This window comes from Panthera leo, chromosome B3 (genome assembly GCF_018350215.1).
Source record: "Panthera leo isolate Ple1 chromosome B3, P.leo_Ple1_pat1.1, whole genome shotgun sequence".
Taxonomy (NCBI): domain Eukaryota; kingdom Metazoa; phylum Chordata; class Mammalia; order Carnivora; family Felidae; genus Panthera; species Panthera leo.
The window spans coordinates 109,768,203-109,786,573 of record NC_056684.1 but is presented as its reverse complement, the minus strand read 5'-3'; the positions used below and the strand labels follow the sequence as shown (position 1 = coordinate 109,786,573).

The 18,371-nt window shown below is 40.6% G+C and overlaps 1 protein-coding gene across 1 annotated transcript in view; it reads right to left on the bottom strand.

Annotated features, from left to right (window-relative positions):
- SYNE2 (spectrin repeat containing nuclear envelope protein 2) overlaps nucleotides 1-18,371 on the bottom strand; it is a 282,344-nt gene that overhangs the window by 225,473 nt on the left and 38,500 nt on the right. Inside the window, exons 8-12 of the mRNA XM_042943457.1 lie at nucleotides 15,810-15,910; nucleotides 13,088-13,189; nucleotides 10,601-10,738; nucleotides 829-993; nucleotides 102-214 (exon numbers count right to left, since the gene is read on the bottom strand). Coding sequence (XP_042799391.1) covers nucleotides 102-214; nucleotides 829-993; nucleotides 10,601-10,738; nucleotides 13,088-13,189; nucleotides 15,810-15,910 — 619 coding nt within the window. The remainder of the gene's footprint in view (nucleotides 1-101; nucleotides 215-828; nucleotides 994-10,600; nucleotides 10,739-13,087; nucleotides 13,190-15,809; nucleotides 15,911-18,371) is intronic.

Here is an 18,371-nt window from a genome sequence, read left to right as displayed (position 1 = left end):
AGAAATTATCTAAAAATCTATACTTTTCTGGTCCCCGTAGCATCCTGTTAGTGCTCAAACACGAGTGGCATCGGCAGTGGTGAAATGGTAGTGTTACAAACCGTGCTTTCATTTCCTCCAATTTCTTAGGTGATACCAGTGGCAAATTTTTTTCATCTCTATTTTCAAATGCCAGAAGAGTATGCGAATGACAATCAAATTTATCCATCAGATTCTGAAAAGAAATTTAGCATGACATCAACCAGACTTTTTGCCAAACACTGTAACTGGGGGTTCGTTAATCTCACTTGCTCTGCATGTGCGCTGCACCTTTTGTCCAAAAACTCATAAAGCCCTTACTTTTTTTTTCACTAAAGCTTGGCCAATGCGTAATTTCATCATAAATGCTTTACACTGGAACATTTTACAGAGAGACAGACTGTAGTTTCTTTGGTAAAAGCATTATCCAAACCTTTTGTTTTGGGATTTATTTGTGATTCCTTTGTGAGTTCGCATGCCATAAATGTCGTCTATCAAATTCCTTCATACCATTTTGATGAGAACCCACTCTCTCACATTTTACGCCAGTCTCTTTCCTCCTTTTTGGTCAGGCTTTACAGTTGCTTTAGAACTGACTGGATTCTATTCTTACTGTTTCCACCTTGAACTAGCACAATGCCCATAAAGAAGTGAAAGTATCTTCTGGCTCCCCCAAATCCCCAAGGGAATCATTCCAAACCACCCTCAAAGAGGCACTGTATTTCCTTCCCTTCTCTCTAGGACAACGTCTTCCTCAAGAAGTCCCTAACAAAGCACAGATTTTCCCATGTTTCTTTGTTATTTTCCAACCTTGATTAAAGTCATTTTCTCTTGTATTAGAGCCACGGCTTCACAATAATCCTGGGAAGCTGGCAAATCTTCATCGATAAGCTCCTCTACCTCCTGGAGCCAGGCTTCGATTTGATGCAGTGGTGAGGGCAAGGCATCATTCAGCTCCCTTTTCCACACATTAATCTGAAAAAACAAACATCAGCGCTTCACTAAACATTCTTCTGAAGTTTATTTCTTTGCACGCAGTTTGTTTAATACTTCAAAGTTTCTCTGATCCATTAGTCAGGGAAGTCTTTCTCAAATGGGCAAACTTCTCAGTTCTGTACATTTGCTTACCTGCTGATAGAGAAGATCATTTGTTTAAGAGCAATAGAAGGGGGCACACGAAGGGTGTCTGGGTGGCTCAGCTGGTTAAGCATCTGATTCTTGATTTCCTCTCAGGTCATGATCTCACAGTTCATGGGTTTGAGCCCCATATCGGGCTGTGTGCTGACAGCCTGCTTGGGGTTCTCTCTCTCTCTCTCTCTCTCTCTCTCTCTGACCCCCCCAAAATATGTAAATACACTTAAAAAATAGATATAAAAGGGAGCACAAGGATAAGAATGAATATTTTGATAAATCCATAATCAGTTATGAGAGGGAAATTAGAACTATTTAAAGCACCCCTCAGGGCACCTGGGTGGCTTAGTTGGTTAAATACCTGATTCTTTTTTTTTTTTTTTTTTAATTTTGTAAATATTTATTTACTTGTTGAGAGACAGAGAGAGCGTGAGTGGGACTGGGGCAGAGAAAGAGAGGGAGATACAGAATCCGAAGCAGGTTCCAGGCTCTGAGCTGTCAGCACAGAGCCCGATGTGGGGCTCGAACCCACCAACCGTGAGATCGTGACCTGAGCTGAAGTTAGATGCCCAACCGACTGAGCCACCCAGGTGCCCAAGCATCCGATTCTTGACTTCGGCTCAGGTCATGATCTCATGCTTTGTGAGTTTGAGCCTCACACAGGGAGGGCTCTGCGCTGACAGCACATAGACTGCTTGGGATTCTCTCTCTCCTCTCTCTGCCCCTCACCCACTCTCTCTGTCTCGGTCTATCTGCCTCTCTCTCAAAATGAGTAAACGTTTAAAAAAAGCACCCCTTTAAGCAAGGGTAGACTGTTATATAGAAGGACCATCATCTGAAATGTTGTATGGCCTTGTGTTCTCTGACTTTACACCTACACCTCACGCTCAGATTTATAGATTATTTTTCTCACTAGTACTAATCATATATTCACATTACACATCTCTACCGTACCTCCTGAATATCTGTCCCTCACCGAAGCCCCCCACAATCCAGGAAACCTCTTCCTTCCTCAGCCCTCCCTGCATGCACAAGAGTCACACAAATGCCAACTGCCTCTTTCCCCAAACACCGACTGCACTCCCAAGGTGTTCGCACTCCCTGTCCCTTCTACCTGGATGCTTTCCCCATTAAGCACCATCAGAACTCACCTACTCCCACATTCATTCATTCATTCATTCAGCAGACACTTATAACCTATTGTGCTAAGAGCTGAGCATAGAGATACACAAGGCTTCTGGAATGGAGAGGGGACATGTAGTGGTTGTACCACAAAGTACGGTGCAATGAGCACCGAGACCCCAATGAGATGTACACACATGTGAACACTGGAGCATTTTAAATACATGTGCTCAAAAATTTAAGTAAGAAACAGAATAACACATAACACCGATTTACGCAACTTAATAATACACAAGCACATAAATACGTTATGTATTTGGCAAGAACATATGAAACGAAAAGGCCTAAGGAGACGGGGAAATGAAAGGAGGGCATGGGTATAGAAAGAAATAAACACAAATTAAACAAGTAAATAAAAGTAAGAGTAGGGCCTTGCCTAGACCCATATGCCATGAAGGGAAGAGTGAGTTTAACACAACTTTCTACATCTGACGGTCAACCAGATAAAAACAAATAAACAAACAAACAAACGAAAACCCACAGGTCTTGCCTGAACCATCTAGTGGGAACCAAAGTGCATGGTTACAGTGAAATGTAGTCAGCAATATAACAGAGCCAGGCAGAGGGGCCCAGGGAAGATCCTGGAAGAACACTGATTCCACACCAATGCCCAGACTTCTTTTTGTTAATTTTTAGTTTTTAATTTATTTTTTTGTTTCAAGTTTTTATTTAAATTCCAGTTTGTTAACAGTGTAACATCAGTCTCAAGTGTAGAATTTAGTGATTCATCACTTACATACAAAACACAGTGCTCACCATGACAAGTGCCCTCCTTAATCCCCATCAACCCTTTAACCCATCCCCTGCCCACTTCCCCTCCAGTTACCCTCAGTCTGTTCTCTCTAGGTAAGGGTCTGTTTCCTGGTTTGCCTCTCTCTCTCTTTCTCTCTCTTTCACCTATGTTCATCTTTTTTATTTTTTAAATTCCTGAGGCAAGGGAAACACAAGCAAAAATAAACTACTGGGATTTCATCAAGATAAAAAGCTTTGGCACAACAAAGGAAACAATCAACAGAACTGAATGGCAGCCTTCAGAATGAGAGAAGATATTTGCAAATGACATATTTGATAAAGTGTTAGTATCCAATATCTATAAAGAACTTATAAAACTGAACATGCAAAAAACAAATAATCCGGTTTAAAAAATGGGCAGAAGACCTGAATAGACACTTTTCCAAAGAAGACATCCAGATGGCTAACAGACACATGAAAAACAAGCTCAACATCACTCATCATCAGGGAAATACAAATCAAAACTACAATGAGATGTCACCTCACGCCAGTCAGAACGGCTAACATTAATAACTCAGGCAACACTAGATGTCAGCAAGGATGCGGAGAAAGGCGAACCCTCTTTACATTGTTGGTGGGAATGCAAACTGGTGCAGCCACTCTGGAAAACAGTATGGAAGTTCCTCAATAAGTTACAAATAGAACTACCCTATGATCCAGCAACTGCACTACTCGGTATTTACCCAAAGGATACAAAAATACTGATTTGAAAGGACATATGCACCCCAATGTTTACAGCAGCACTCTCAACAATAGCCAAAGGGTGGAAAGAGCCCAAATGTCCATCAATGGATGAATGGATGAAGAAAATGAGGTGTGTGTGTGTATATATATATATAACACACACACACACACACACATACACACACACACACACCACGGAACATTAGCCATAGAAAAGAATGAAATCTTGCCATTTGCAACGATGTGGATGGAACTAGAGAATAATGCGCTAAGCCAAGTAAGTCGGAGAAAGACAAATACCATACGATTTCACTCATATTTGGAATTTAAGAAACAAAACACATGAGCACAGATGCCAAGAATTCTTAAGCAAGATAAAAATCCAGCTGCTAGGCCACGTCCTTTCCTGAGGACCCCATTTAAGAATGTGGTTTTTTTGGGGCGCCTGGGTGGCTTGGTCGGTTAAGCGTCCGACTTCGGCTCAGGTCATGATCTCACGGTCCATGAGTTCGAGCCCCGCGTCGGGCTCTGTGCTGACAGCTCAGAGCCTGGAGCCTGTTTCAGATTCTGTGTCTCCCTCTCTCTCTGCTCTTCCCCTGTTCATGCTCTGTCTCTCTCTGTCTCAAAAATAAACGTTAAAAAAAAAAAAAAATTTAAAAGAATGTGGTTTTTGATCTGAACTCACATGGCTCTATTGTGGATTTTTTGGCATTCTTACTCTAAAGACCACCCCCCCCCCCCATGAAGATCATGCACAAATTAAAATGTGTTTCAGTCAAATGGCTTCCTCTATTGAAAATAGGAGTTTTTAATCTGTGTTTCTCTTTCCCTTATAGTTCTACTAAATGAACTGCCACTGCTCTTTAACTTAAATTGATTTTAAATAGAGGAAAGAATAAGCAAAATTACATTTTTTAAAAGAAAAGGGTTATTTGATTCATCATTAATTGACTGAAAAACATTTACTGGGTGCCACCATGTGTAAGATAAATATCAAAAAGAAACATTCAAGGAAATGCCCAAGTATAAAGATTTTTTTCTTAAGTTTATTTACTTATTTTGAGAGACAGAGAGAGAGAGAAGAGAGAGAGAGAATCCCAAGCTGACAACACAGAACCTAACACGGGGCTTGATTCCACAAACCATGAGATCATGACCTGATCCCAGATCAAGAGTTGGACACTTAACCAACTCAGCCACCCAGGCTCCCTGGAAGATGTTACATGAGTAAAAAGCTAGGCTTAAGCTAGAAGCATTAAACATTATAGTTTTCACATTATTTTTTTGTTTGTTTGTTTGTTTTTTAGGTCTATTGAGGCCTAATTGACAACATAGTAAGATATTTAAAGTGCACATCATGGTGATATGATACACCTACACATTGTGGAAGGATTCCTAGTATCTAATTAACACACCCTCACTTCGCGTATTTACCTCTTTTTTTCTTTTCTTGGTGAGAACATTTCAATTCAACTCTCTTAACAAACTTAATGATACAATACAGTGTTATGAAGTGTAGCCACTATGTTTTACATTAGATCCTCAGACCTTACTCAACTGCCAGCTGAAAGTTTGCACCCTTTTACCAACTTCAATCCCTCCTTTCCTCCATCCTGACTACCGCTTTTATCCTGTTTCTGTGAGTTTGACTTTTTTTTTTTTTAAGCTTCCACACATAAGGAATACTATGTAGTACTTTGTTTTGCTTTAGTTGCTTCAACTTTATCTTCTCAAACGACGTAGGACAAAAGACAGCTCCGTAATCTTAAACCGTTAAGTATACGCCATTAAGCCTCCAGTTGGAAAATCCTGAAAAAAACTGTTTTCATCATTATGAATTTTTAATACGCGCTTTCAGTATACCCAAATAATTTGTACATTTGCCAAAATAAAATAAAATAAGCCAGAAAGTTGATGAGTGAGTTAAAGAGAGCCTAAGAACAATATCTTTAATCCAACTGATATTCTTTTCGCAACTGAAAGAAAGCTGAGCATGTTTTGAATGAAAAGGAACGTGTGCTGCCTGAGGGCTGTACTCTTGTTTATGTAACGGTCAGAAGGGGAAAGATAGAAGGCAATAATTACCTTTTACTACTCTTCTTTTTCACTTACCATAGAAAACTGGCTCCATACTTTTCTTTTTTAGTTTTGGAACTTATTTTTGAATTTAGTTGAAAATTTATATCTGATCTGAGCTGATCTTGTCAGGTCAAAATAACATAATGTTGGAGCGCCTGGGTGGCTTAGTCGGTTCAGTGATTGACTTCGGCTCAGGTCATGATCTCGTGATTTGTGGGTTTGAGCCCCGTGTTGGGCTCTGTGCTGACAGCTCAGAGCCTGGAGCCTGCTTCAGATTCTGTGTGTGTGTCTCTCTCTGCCCCTCCCCTGCTCATGTTCTGTCTTTCTCTCTCAAAAAAATAAACATTAAAAAAAATTTTTAATTAAAAAAAACCCATAATATTGCTATTTTGCATAGCTGGCTTAAAATGAAACCATTTACTGTGATGCCTTGAGGTAACTGTGTGCTCAAACAACTGAACCAGAAATTGTCTAGATGGTATTGACTTTTCTGTACCTGAAGGCTGTAAAATTAATACGTCTCATTTGCCACACCAAGACAAGGAGCTGTATTATAACGGAAGAATGGATTTTCAAGCTACTATCAATTCGTGGCACTGAACTCTTGCAAAATAGTGGGTTTTTTTTTTTTTAATGGTTTTTCTCATTATGTTGGGTACTTTTTCCCAATCACGTTCAATAAAATTAGGCCAGGTGTTTGTGGCCTGGAACACTGTGAACTCTACAGACAAGATCTTCTTCCTCTCGTGTTTTGTTGAGGCCGTGTAACCGGGAGCTCCTGTCCTTCTCAAGGGTCAGTTTCAAAGTCGCGATGAGAACACGAGCAGCGGACACAATGAGCCGGGCCACTTGATGGGAAGGTTTCCGGAGCTGTGCTAGTTGTCCCAAATTAGGTACTTGGAGATGGTGGCTCTTTTAAGCTAATGGACCTATTTACCACCCTTCATAAAGGATGTGAAAAATGTATTCTGAAAACAGGCTGGCACTGTTGACAGCCGAGAGAGCAGGGGCCAACAGGGATCAACAAACTTTTCCAGGGCCAGAGAGAATTTTTGACTGGCAGACCATAAAAATCTCTGTTGCAACCCTGTAAATCCACCAAAAATCACTTAATTATCCACTTAAAATGCGTGAAGGGTATGGTATGTAAATTATACCTCAATAAATACGTTAAAAAAAAGAATGAAGGCAAAATAAAGACATTTAGAAATCAAAGAAAACAGAATTTACCACCCACAGACCTGCATTGTAAGTTTAAAAAAGTGTTTCAGGCTGAGGGAAATAAATTCGGACGGAAACTCCAATCTCTCCAGAAAAGAATGAAGAACATTGGAAATGGTAAATATCTAGATAATTATAAAAGACATTTTTTTCTGTTAATTTCTTTAAAATGTATGATTGTTTTTAGCAAAAATTGGTAACATGGTCTTGGGGACTTTAAAACATTTGTTTGTGGCATAAATATATTTATATGTAAAGCAACTATAGCACAAAGAATGACAAATAAATGAATCAATTTAACTGCAAGATTTCTACATAAGAAGTTGTATAACTTAGAAGTTGTGTAAGTAGACTGCAAAAAAAGTTGTTTTAAGTTTATATATTTATTTTGAGAGAGAAAGAGAGACAGTTCGAATGAGCAGGGGAGGGGCAGAGAGAGAGAGAGAGAGAGAGAGAGACAGTTCAAATGAGCAGGGGAGGGGCAGAGAGAGATAGACAGTTTGAATGAGCAGGGGAGGGGCAGAGAGAGAGAGAGAGAGAGAGAGATGGTTCGAATGAGCAGGGGAGGGGCAGAGAGAGATAAAGAGACAGTTTGAATGAGCAGGGGAGGGGCAGAGAGAGAGAGAGAGAGAGAGAGAGACAGTTCGAGTGAGTAGGGGAGGGGCAGAGAGAGAGAGAGAGAGAGACAGACAGTTTGAGTGAGCAGGGGAGGGGCAGAGAGAGAGATGGTTCGAATGAGCAGGGGAGGGGCAGAGAGAGATAGAGAGACAGTTTGAATGAGCAGGGGAGGGGCAGAGAGAGAGAGAGAGAGAGAGAGACAGTTTGAGTGAGTAGGGGAGGGGCAGAGAGAGAGAGAGACAGACAGTTCGAATGAGCAGGGGAGGGGCAGAGAGAGAGAGAGAATCCCAAGCAGGGTCTGTACTGTCAGCGCAGAGCCCGACACAGGGCTTAAACACAGAAACCGTGAGATCACGACCTCAGCCGAAATCAAGAGTTGGACACTTAACTGACTGAGCCACCCAGGAGCCCCAGACTATAAAAAAATGTAAATGTATATTGTAGGCTCACTAAAAACCTGATAGAAAGCAATAGAGCCAAAAAGCCTATTGGGGCACCTGGGTGGCTCAATCAGGTGAGCATAGAACTTTGGTTCAAGTCATGATCTGGCAGTTCATGAGTTCAAGCCCCACATCAGGCTTGCTGCTATCAGTGCAGAGACCGCTTTGAATCTTCTGTCCCCCTCTCTCTGCCCCTCCCCCACGTGCTCTCTCTAAAACAAATAAACATTTAAAAATTAATCAGTTAAATGTTTTAAAAAAAGGTCAACAGATAAAATGAAATTCTAAAAATATCAACATAATCCAGGGCGCCTGGAACTCATGGTTCATGAGTTCCAGCCCCACGTCGAGCTTGCTGCTGTCAGCCTATCAGCACAGAGCCTGCTTCAAATCGTCTGTCCCCCTCTCACACTGCTCCTCCCCTGCCTTTCGTCTCTCTCTTAAAAAACAAATAAAGGGGAGCCTGGGTGTCTCGGTCGGTGAAGCATCCGACTTCGGCTCAGGTCATGATCTCACGGTCCGTGAGTTCGAGCCCCGCGTCAGGCTCTGTGCTGACAGCTCAGAGCCTGGAGCCTGTTTCAGATTCTGTGTCTCCCTCTCTCTCTGCCCCTCCCCTGTTCATGCTCTGTCTCTCTCTGTCTCAAAAATAAATAAACGTTAAAATTTAAAAAAAAAACAAATAAAAACATTTTTTTAAATATTAACATAGGGGCGCCTGGGTGGCTCAGTCAGTTAAGCGTCTGACTTCGGCTCAGGTCATGATCTCACGGTCCATGAGTTCGAGCCCCACGTCGGGCTCTGTGCTGACAGCTCAAAGCCTGGAGCCTGCTTCGGATTCTGTGTCTCCCTCTCTCTGACCCTCCCCTGTTCATGCTCTGTCTCTCTCTGTTTCAAAAATAAATAAACGTCAAAAAAAAATAATAAATGAATAAATATTAACATAATCTAAAACAAGGCAGGAAAAGAAAAAACAGAAATACAAAAAAACAGAGGGAATAAACAGAAAAAAAGAATAAAATGGTATACCTAAATTGAGCCGTATCAATAATTCCATTAAATATTAACTAAGATCTCCAATTAAAAGGTAGAGATTATCAGAATGGATAAGAAAGCAAGATCCAACCATATGCTGCCCATAAGAGATGCACTTTAAATATAAAAGACTCAGGGGTGTCTAGGTTGAATGTCCAACTCTTGATTTCAGCTCAGGTCATGATCCCAGGGTCATGGGACCAAGCCTAGTGTTGGGCTCTATGCTTAGCATGGAGCCTATTTAAGATTCTCTCCCTCTTCCTCTGCCCCCTTCCCTGCTCACACACTCTCCCTCTAAATAATAATAAAAGAAAGATAAAACTCGAAGAAAAAGACATCCCACACAATCAGCATAAGACTGGAATGCTCATATTGATATCAGATTAAGTAGACACCAAGAAAAACAATATTATCAGAGAAAATGGGAATATTTCATACTAATAAAAGTGTCAATTCTTCAGGAAGACATAACAATCACAAACTAATAACAAAGTTTTGAAATAGATGAAGCAAAAATTGACAGAATTAAAGGAAGGATCCCATAGGTTTCAATAGCCATCCCTCAGCAACTGATAGAATTACTAAGCAAAATGTCAATCAAGACATAGATAATCTGGGGCATCTGGGTGGCTCAGTAGGTTGAGCATCTGACTTCAGCTCAGGTCATGATCTTGCAGTTTGTGGGTTCGAGCCCCACATCAGGCTCTGGGCTGACAGCTCGGAGCCTGGAGCCTGCTTCAGACTCTGTGTCTCCCTCTCTCTTTGACCCTCCCCTGCTCACACTCTGTCTCTCTCGCTCAAAAACAAACAATAAAAAAAAAAATCTTTTTTAAAGACATAGATAATCTGACACAATCAACCACCTTATCTTAACTGATATCTATAGAATGCTGTGTCAAATAACTACAGAATACATGTTCATTTTAAGTGCAAATGGTATTACACCAACATGCTCTATGTCTCGGGTCATAACACAAATCTTAATAAACCGAAAAAAATTGAAATCATACAGATATATTCAGACACACATACACAAGCATCTTCACACATTCTCTCTAGGCTCATCCCTAACCCCCTCCGAGAATCTACTGATATCTACACAGGACACCGGTCCACGGAAAAGGTGAGGCTGGTCAGTCAGAATATGGATAATCTACTCTGGCAAGGCAATCATTGACAGCAAATATAAAAACTTTGGACAAGCAGCTTTTCCAAGCAGAATGCTCTAAATTCCTATTTAAATATCAATCACTGCCCACGTGAGACCCTGGAGAAAATAAAAGCATACTCTCCCAAGTTTCTGATGAAGCATCTACTCTTTTACAGCATTCCTCATGGAAGTCTAATCATCCAACAAACAAAGCTGCCCCACGAAAATGTTCTAATCAACATAACATGGTAACCTGGTAGTTGAGGCCATCCCAGACTTCTCTCAACTGTAACTGATCTTCATTCAGCTCATCCAAGTTCCTTTCTATTGGCAGGATGTCCAAAAAGGGCTCTTTTCCTTCATTGAAGGACTCCAAAAAGGACAGCAGGCTCTACCATCAGAAGAATATTTTAAAAACAGAAATTTTAAATCAGTTAATATAAGGTAATCCGCTATTTTAAGGTCTATCACTGCAGGTTATGTTTAAATTTTTACTTAGAGGTACGATTCCCTGGATTCAGGGTCCTCTACACTGATGTGGTACCTTTCTTCAGTGCACCCCAATCACTTGAATGCCCTCATGGTAACACAGGTCACAGCTTGTGTCTCATCAGCACTGTTGGATTTCTAAGGGAATGGAGCGGCAAGGTCCCCCAGCTCTAGAGGACAAATCATGACGCCACACGGAAAATGGGAGTTTCTCTGTCCTCCCTGGATATGTGTTCACAACAAAATAAGAATGAGTAGAAGTGAGAACTATCCAGCAGCGGTCATCACGGACAAACGTGTCTATGATTAACTGTGCTCGAGCTGTTGCTTCCCAAGTTGTTTTTTACAGACTTGAGAAAATATTTTGTCCCTCGAAAATTTAATAAATTAAGCTTTTCTTGGCTCATATTAGTGTGAAGTTCGTGTTTAAGAGTCACAAATTCCATAAATATTATTTCAGCCCTTATTCATAATAATTGGCAGATTTTATCTTATTTCATTTCATTTCGGCTAAAGATTTATGAGCTGGGGTGTCCAGCTGGCTCAGTCGATAGAGCAAGTGACTCTTGATCTTGGGGTCGTGCGTTCAAGCCCCATGGTGGACGTAGAGCTTACCTTAAAAAGTAAATAAATAAATAGAATTTGGGGAAAGATTAAGTTTTATGAGCAAACCAAGGGATAATTACTGTAATTCTTTCTCACCCCTAATAACTCCCTAAGGCCTTTTATTCGAGAAAGCGGAATCCGTGGTGCCTTACTAAATCAAAGAGGTAGGTGAGAGTAAAGCACTTCCAGGGACGCTGGGCCTCTTGTCAATAAAAAACATATCAGGCCAAAGATGGAAGCAGCACAAAAACCTGGACCTGTACGGTCCAGATGGAAGGAAGACGAGAACGTCCCATCCCTTTCTTCCCTGATGCCTCTAAACCAAAAAGGATGCTGTTGCCAGTAAGCCACACAATCTGCTGAATATTGGTGTCAGACAGGCTGGATTCATCCAACTCGCCCGCTCAGCCTGCAGGTGCTAAGTGCGGAGCAAGCACATGACCGTACCCCTGCTCTATTCCCAGTGGAAATCCGACGGGGAGCAGAGCTGCAGGGACCGTGGGTTCTAAGAAACAGGGCTGAAAAATCCCCATCTCGGCTCCTGTTAGGCTCCTTCAAGATGGTACAGGTTCTCCTGGTCACCCAGGAGGAACCCCACGAAATAGAGAGCTGGGTCTTCGAGGCTAGACTTCACGCGAACCCGCCTCTCCCTGGCAGTAGCTGTGTAACCTCAGGTGTCGTGGAATAACACCACCACGTTCAGCAAGATGCTGTGATGGGTAAAATGCTCGTCAGCAAGGTGCTTGGTACACTGCAGATATTCAAATGTGGTGACAGTCATAGTTGTCGTTCTTCCCCAAAGGGCGCCTCGGTTGAGGCCCTACACTTGGGGGTTATAACTTGGGGTTGGCTTCATTTTTTACTTCCTGATCTTTTTTTTTCCATTCCATATAACCTAGTTCTGCTCTAGACTGGGGACTGGAAAACTTTTACTGTAAGAGGCAAGATAGTAAATGCCTAGGCTTGAGGGCCATACGGTCTCTATTGCCACTATTTGAGTCTGGCGTTGCAATGCAAAGGCAGCCACAGACCATACCTTCATGGGCATGGCTGTGTTCCAGGAGTACCTAATTTACCAAATTGGTGGGGCCCACAGACCAGTTTGCCACGCCCTGCTATACAATCTTACTATTCAAGGTACCTTAAGGACCAAGTATTAGCAACACCTGGAAGCTTGCTGGAAATGCAGAATCTCAGGCCCCTCCCCAGGTCTACTGAATTAGAATCTGCATCTTAGGGGCACCTGGGTGGCTCAGCCAGTTAAGCACCTTCTTCTCAGTTCAGGTCACGATCTCACGATTCGTGAGATTGAGCCCCACGTTGGGCTCTGTGCTAACAGCGCACAGACTGCTTGGGATTCTCTTCCTCTATCTCTCTGCCCCTCCCCTGCTCATGCTCTCCCTCTCTCTCACTCTCAAAGTAAATAAGTAAACTTAAAAAAAAAAAATCCGCATTTTAACAAGATTCCCCAGGGAGTTCACGTGCACATTAAAACTTGAGAAGCACTGTCCTAGAACGTGATGCTAAAACTTGAAGTTAGTTTAGCATTTACATAATTAACTCTGCAAGACTTTTTTTCCCCAAAACATCCTACTCTTCCCTAAGAGTAAGCTACAAACAAATTGCTGTTTAAAGTCATACTTACATCATACTTTTTAGAGCAGGTCTCATTTTCTGAATCCGTTAGCAATTTCTGTAGTTTTTTCTCTTGTAGAGTTAACCAGACCACAGCATCTTTCACCTTTCCCTATAATTCACACACACATTTAACACTCTATCCTAAATAGGCTTGGAGATTTTCCTTTTTGACAGTAAAATTAGCAACCTCAAATGTCAGTGAAATAATGCAAGCATTACACACCAATGACTCCTTGTGCCGAAGAGGAAGTCTGCTTTTTCACCTAACACCTTGAATTTTAAAATGGATTGAAACTAGCACCTGAACATAATGTGCTAAAGAAACAGGGCATGCAAGCCCCTGATTTTTTTTTTTTTTTTGGCTTAGCCACTCCCATTATTCCGCAATTCTGAAGAACATTATTCTAAACTACTTACCCATAGTAAGCATATCAGAATACTGCTTTCCAATACATCTAAACAGGGTTAATAAAGAGATGCTGACACCCAGATACACGGACATCAAAAATATCTTAGGCAGGGGCACCTGGGTGGCTCAGTCGATTTGAGCATCAGACGTCAGCTCAGGTCATGATCTCACAGTTCATGGGTTCGAGCCCCATGTCGGGCTCTGTGCCAACAGTTCAGAGCCTGCAGCATGCTTCGGATTCTGTGTCTCCCTCTTTCTCTCTCCCTCTCCCCCTCCCGACTCACGCTTTGTCTCACTCTCTCTCTCTCTCAAATATAAACATTAAAAAAAAAATTTTAAATATCTTAAGCATTTTAAAGACCCTAAAAATAACTACTAAAGGTTTTGGTTCTATCATACGGATGAGAGTAACAATTCTTTTTTTCTAGATTCTTGCTTGCTTACATTCGAAAGTTAATTTCACTGCCAGAGGATAAAGCAAAAGACATTACATCTTATTTTCATTTCCTTTAAACTTCATTTACTTTTTCTCTATTAAGTAGGCGTGTTTTCTATATATTTTTGCATCTGACTTCATGGACAGTTTAATTTTTCATTTTATTTTTTAATAAGAAAATTACTTAGAAAAGAGTAGCTCCTCAGCACGTCAGGAATAAGTGAGCTGAACTATAGGCCTCAGTCTCAGCTTGAGTCTCTGTTCCAGAGTCAGCAACAATCTAGCACAGCGCCTCAAACATAACGGTTGGAAAAACCTAGGCCCAAGTTTGTCACATACAATGTGATAATATGACTGCCTGTAAACATGTCTGAAGAAGCAGTTTAAATAAATAATAAAATAATATTCGGGGGCGCCTGGGTGGCTCAGTCGGTTAAGCATCTGACTTCGCTCGGGTCGTGATCTCACGGTTCGTGAGTTAGAGCCCTGCATCGGGCTCTACGCTGACAGCTCAGAGCCGGGAACCTAGTTCTGATTCTGTGTCTCCTTCTCTCTCTGCCCCTCACCTGCTCACACTCTGTTTCTGTCTCTGTCTCTCTCTAAAATAAATAAACATTTAAAAAATTAAAAATAATAATATTCAAAAAGTTTACTAAATTCACAGCACTCATTTATCTTCAAAGCAGCAGAGAATAATTGTTTATTTTCATTTCCGCTCAGTGATTTTTATGAAATTTCCACCCACAATATTTCGTGTACCTGACTGAAAGTCAAAGGAAAAAATTGAATAATCAAATGGCAAACTGATAGTGATTCAAGAGTACCTCAACAAACAAAGATCAAGAGTAGAACACACTGCTTCCATTTTTATAAATTATATGATCCCAGGGGTGCCTGGGTGGCTCAGTCAGTTAAGCATCTGACTCTGGATCTTGGCTCAGGCCTTGATCTCACAGTTAATGAGTTCGAGTCCCGTGTTGGGTTCTGTGCTAACAGCACGGAGCCTGTTTGGGATTCTCTCTCTCTCCCCCTCTCTCTCTGCCCCTCCCACAATCTCTTGCTCTCTCTCAAAATAAATAAATAAACATAAACAAATAAATAAATAATATGATCCCAGGTATATGTAGCTAAAATTAGATTGTGGTGATAGTTGCACAAGTAAGTAAATATGCCAAAAACCACTGAATTGTAAACTTTAATTTTTTGTAATGTTTATTTTTGAGAGAGAGAGAGATACAGACAGACAGAGCACGAGAAGGGGAGAGGCAGAGAGAGGAGACACAGAATCTGAAGCAGGCTCCAGGCTCGACACGGGGCTCGAACTCATGAGCTGTGAGATCATGACCTGGGCGGAAGTCAGATGTTTACCTGCCTGAGCCACCCAGGCAACCCTGAATTGTAAACTTTAAATGGTTTATTTTATGATATGTGGATTAAATCTTTAAAAAGCTGTGAAAATCAAAATAGACAAAAATGAGGTAGCTCTAGGACTTTTCAAGTTCCAGTGCTAAACGTAATTTGTCCTATACGGCGTCTATGTAAAAGTTATTTTCGGTAAGTCAGCAAAGTTTAATAAATTACCACTTTTAACTTAAAAATGAAAAAAAAAAAAACCAGGTGAAACAAATCTACAGTGAAAGAAACTGGAACACTGGTTGCCTGGGGTGCGGAGTACAGACAGGAAAGAGGAACACTGGAACATTCTGGGTAAGAGAAACGTGTTATATCATGATTGTTATATGGGTTACCTGCGTGTATGCATTTGTCAAAATTCATAGAACTGCACATTTCAGCTCTAGATGCAAATTATACCTCAATTTTTAGAATGAAGCCATTGGTAGCATACAACAAAAATGAGCTTGAGACATACTTATGAGGACATACCTGAGCTACAGCTCCAGTCCCAGATGCATCCTTCGAATACCGTAGAAATTGTGCCACATAAGTCATGATTGACTTTTCATCAGGATTAACAACGTCCACATCTGCAAGATGTGCCACAGGATCAATTAGCTATAGATGTGATTTCCTACAATTACTACCCAAGAACAGGCCATGCCACGAGATAGCCTTGGAATAAACCAAAGCAGCTAACCAGCCGTGCAAATCTCTGTGGTCAGTCGCCCTTGCTCCAAGGCTGTGCATTGCCTAAGAGCTTAGATCCAGAGTCAGAGCTGAGTTGAACCCTGGCAGTAGTAAATGCACAGCCTCAATTTCCACTACGCCTGTTGTAGGCAGAAGAGCGTAAGTAGAGAGGGAGAGTGGAACAGAGAAAATACAGCTTTTCAGAGCACGGTATGGAAACTCCTCCAGGAGTGTAGAGTGTAGGAACGTACAGCAACTAGAACCCATTCCTGTCACACCAGTCTCAGGAAGTGCGCAGTAGAGCATTTCTAAAAGCATAGGTTCTATGGAAGACTTATTCAAGACATCCACAAGATTTTATTTGTTCATTTGTGGAACAAATGTAATTACTCAGAGCCTTCTGTGGGCCAGTCTTTGTACTGCATTAACAAAGTCCATGGTGAAAAAACATTGGAAAATGCTGAATTTAAACAAAGTAAAAATATTATAAATTCCATAAGCGCAGACCTTCTCCAGACATAAAACAAATTAGATAGATCACAAAATCCAAAGGGATCACAATATGTTACAGACAAAATGAACACATCATTTTGGGCTATCTTTTGATATGTTGCCAAAACAACTACGAAGATATTGAAAAGGAAATCATTTGTGTTTATTTATTTTTAATTTTTTTAATGTTTGTTTATTTTTGAGAGAGAGAAAGAGTGGGGGAGGGCAGAGAAAGAGGAAGACACAGAATCCAAAGCAGGCTCCAGGCTCTGAGCTGTCAGCACAGAGCCCAACACGGAGCTCGAACCCACAAAACGTGAGATCATGACTTGAGCTGAAGTTGGATGCTTAACCGACTGAGCCACCCAGGCGCTCCTTTTGTGATTATTAATTCAGTTAAAATAAACTCATCAAATATTTATAGAGAGTCAACAAATGCAGGTCACAAGCAAGATATGTAAGGCTCATTCTTGCCCTCAATTCATTCAACAAGTGGATGCAAGACACTTAAGCAAATGCTAGATGCCTGAGGACATTATCTGCCCCTCAAGGAGCTTACTGTTAGGAAAAAAACAAACAACAAAGAAATATAACACACTATGCATGTTTCAGCAAATGTGTTTACTGGACCCAATGACTATTCTAAGTAGGCTGAGGGAGAATATGAATCTAATCTATATCCAAATTAAAAGATTCAGCACAGTAGACATATAAAAGGTATCGATAAAAAGTTAGGGGTGGAGTTTCAATAAAGGAAGAATCCCTAAGAGCAGAGTTATTCTTTTACTGAAAAAAAGTGTAAGTAAAAAAAGGTAAAAGTACATCAAGAGATACATAAAATAATTATACTGGCTTAACTAGATGTTTCTTTTCAAAAACTTTATTGCATGAAAAAATTAAAAATAAATAAAGGCTTTATTGTATATGAAGTCATGCACAGTGATTAAATGTTTTAATAAAATTGTCAAAAGATAATTCTCTTATTCAAATATGACAACAGCATTTAGTTTGCATAAATAATGACGTATTTCACATTTTGAGCTATTGTTTAAGCTATTTAAAGTGAATTATGGGCAACCATTTATACAGTGGAAATTTGGCTTTTTTATACTGTCACATTATTTGCTGAATTACTTTTACATACTAAAAGAGAAAAAATATTTTACACTGATATTTAGAGAATCACAACATGAAAGGAGTATTAAAAAAACAAATAGTAATCAGACAAGGGGATAAAACAAAACATGAGGAAACACAAGGAAAAGAAAAAAGATAATGAAAAGCCAAAAAGGAAAGAGAAAAGACAAAGAATGGGAGAAAAGGAAGAAAGAAAGAAAAGGGAGGCGAGAACAAATAAGGAAGGGAGAGTTAACAAGAAGAATTATCAACAAGCAACAGAAACCAGAGCAATGACAAACCTAATATACAAAAACATGAAACCATTAGGCTAACTCTCAACTTAGAAATACCACCTAATTCAACTGAGGTCCAAGAAGGCTAAGACCCGGTAGCAACACGCATAGCTAGTGCCCAGATCTTAGCTTCTAATCCCATTCTCCAGTAAAAGAAACCGGTACTCCCTGGGGAGATGGTTGACCCCCGCCGGGGTAGGAAACATCCAAGATGAGCCTGGAGCATCTTGCAGCACCAGGAAATAAGGATGTGCTCAAAAGCAAACAAGGAAACGCCACATCGAGGGCAGTATGTCAAAGGGGCAAAGGAGCTAGCTAAAAGAGCTCCTAATGGCTGAATCTTTGAGTTAAAAAAAAATGTTTTTTTAATTTGAGCAGTTAAATACACAAAACAGTATTAGGTTACAACCCAAAGTAGAAAATGAAATGTCCATAAGCCCATATTGATATAAATAAA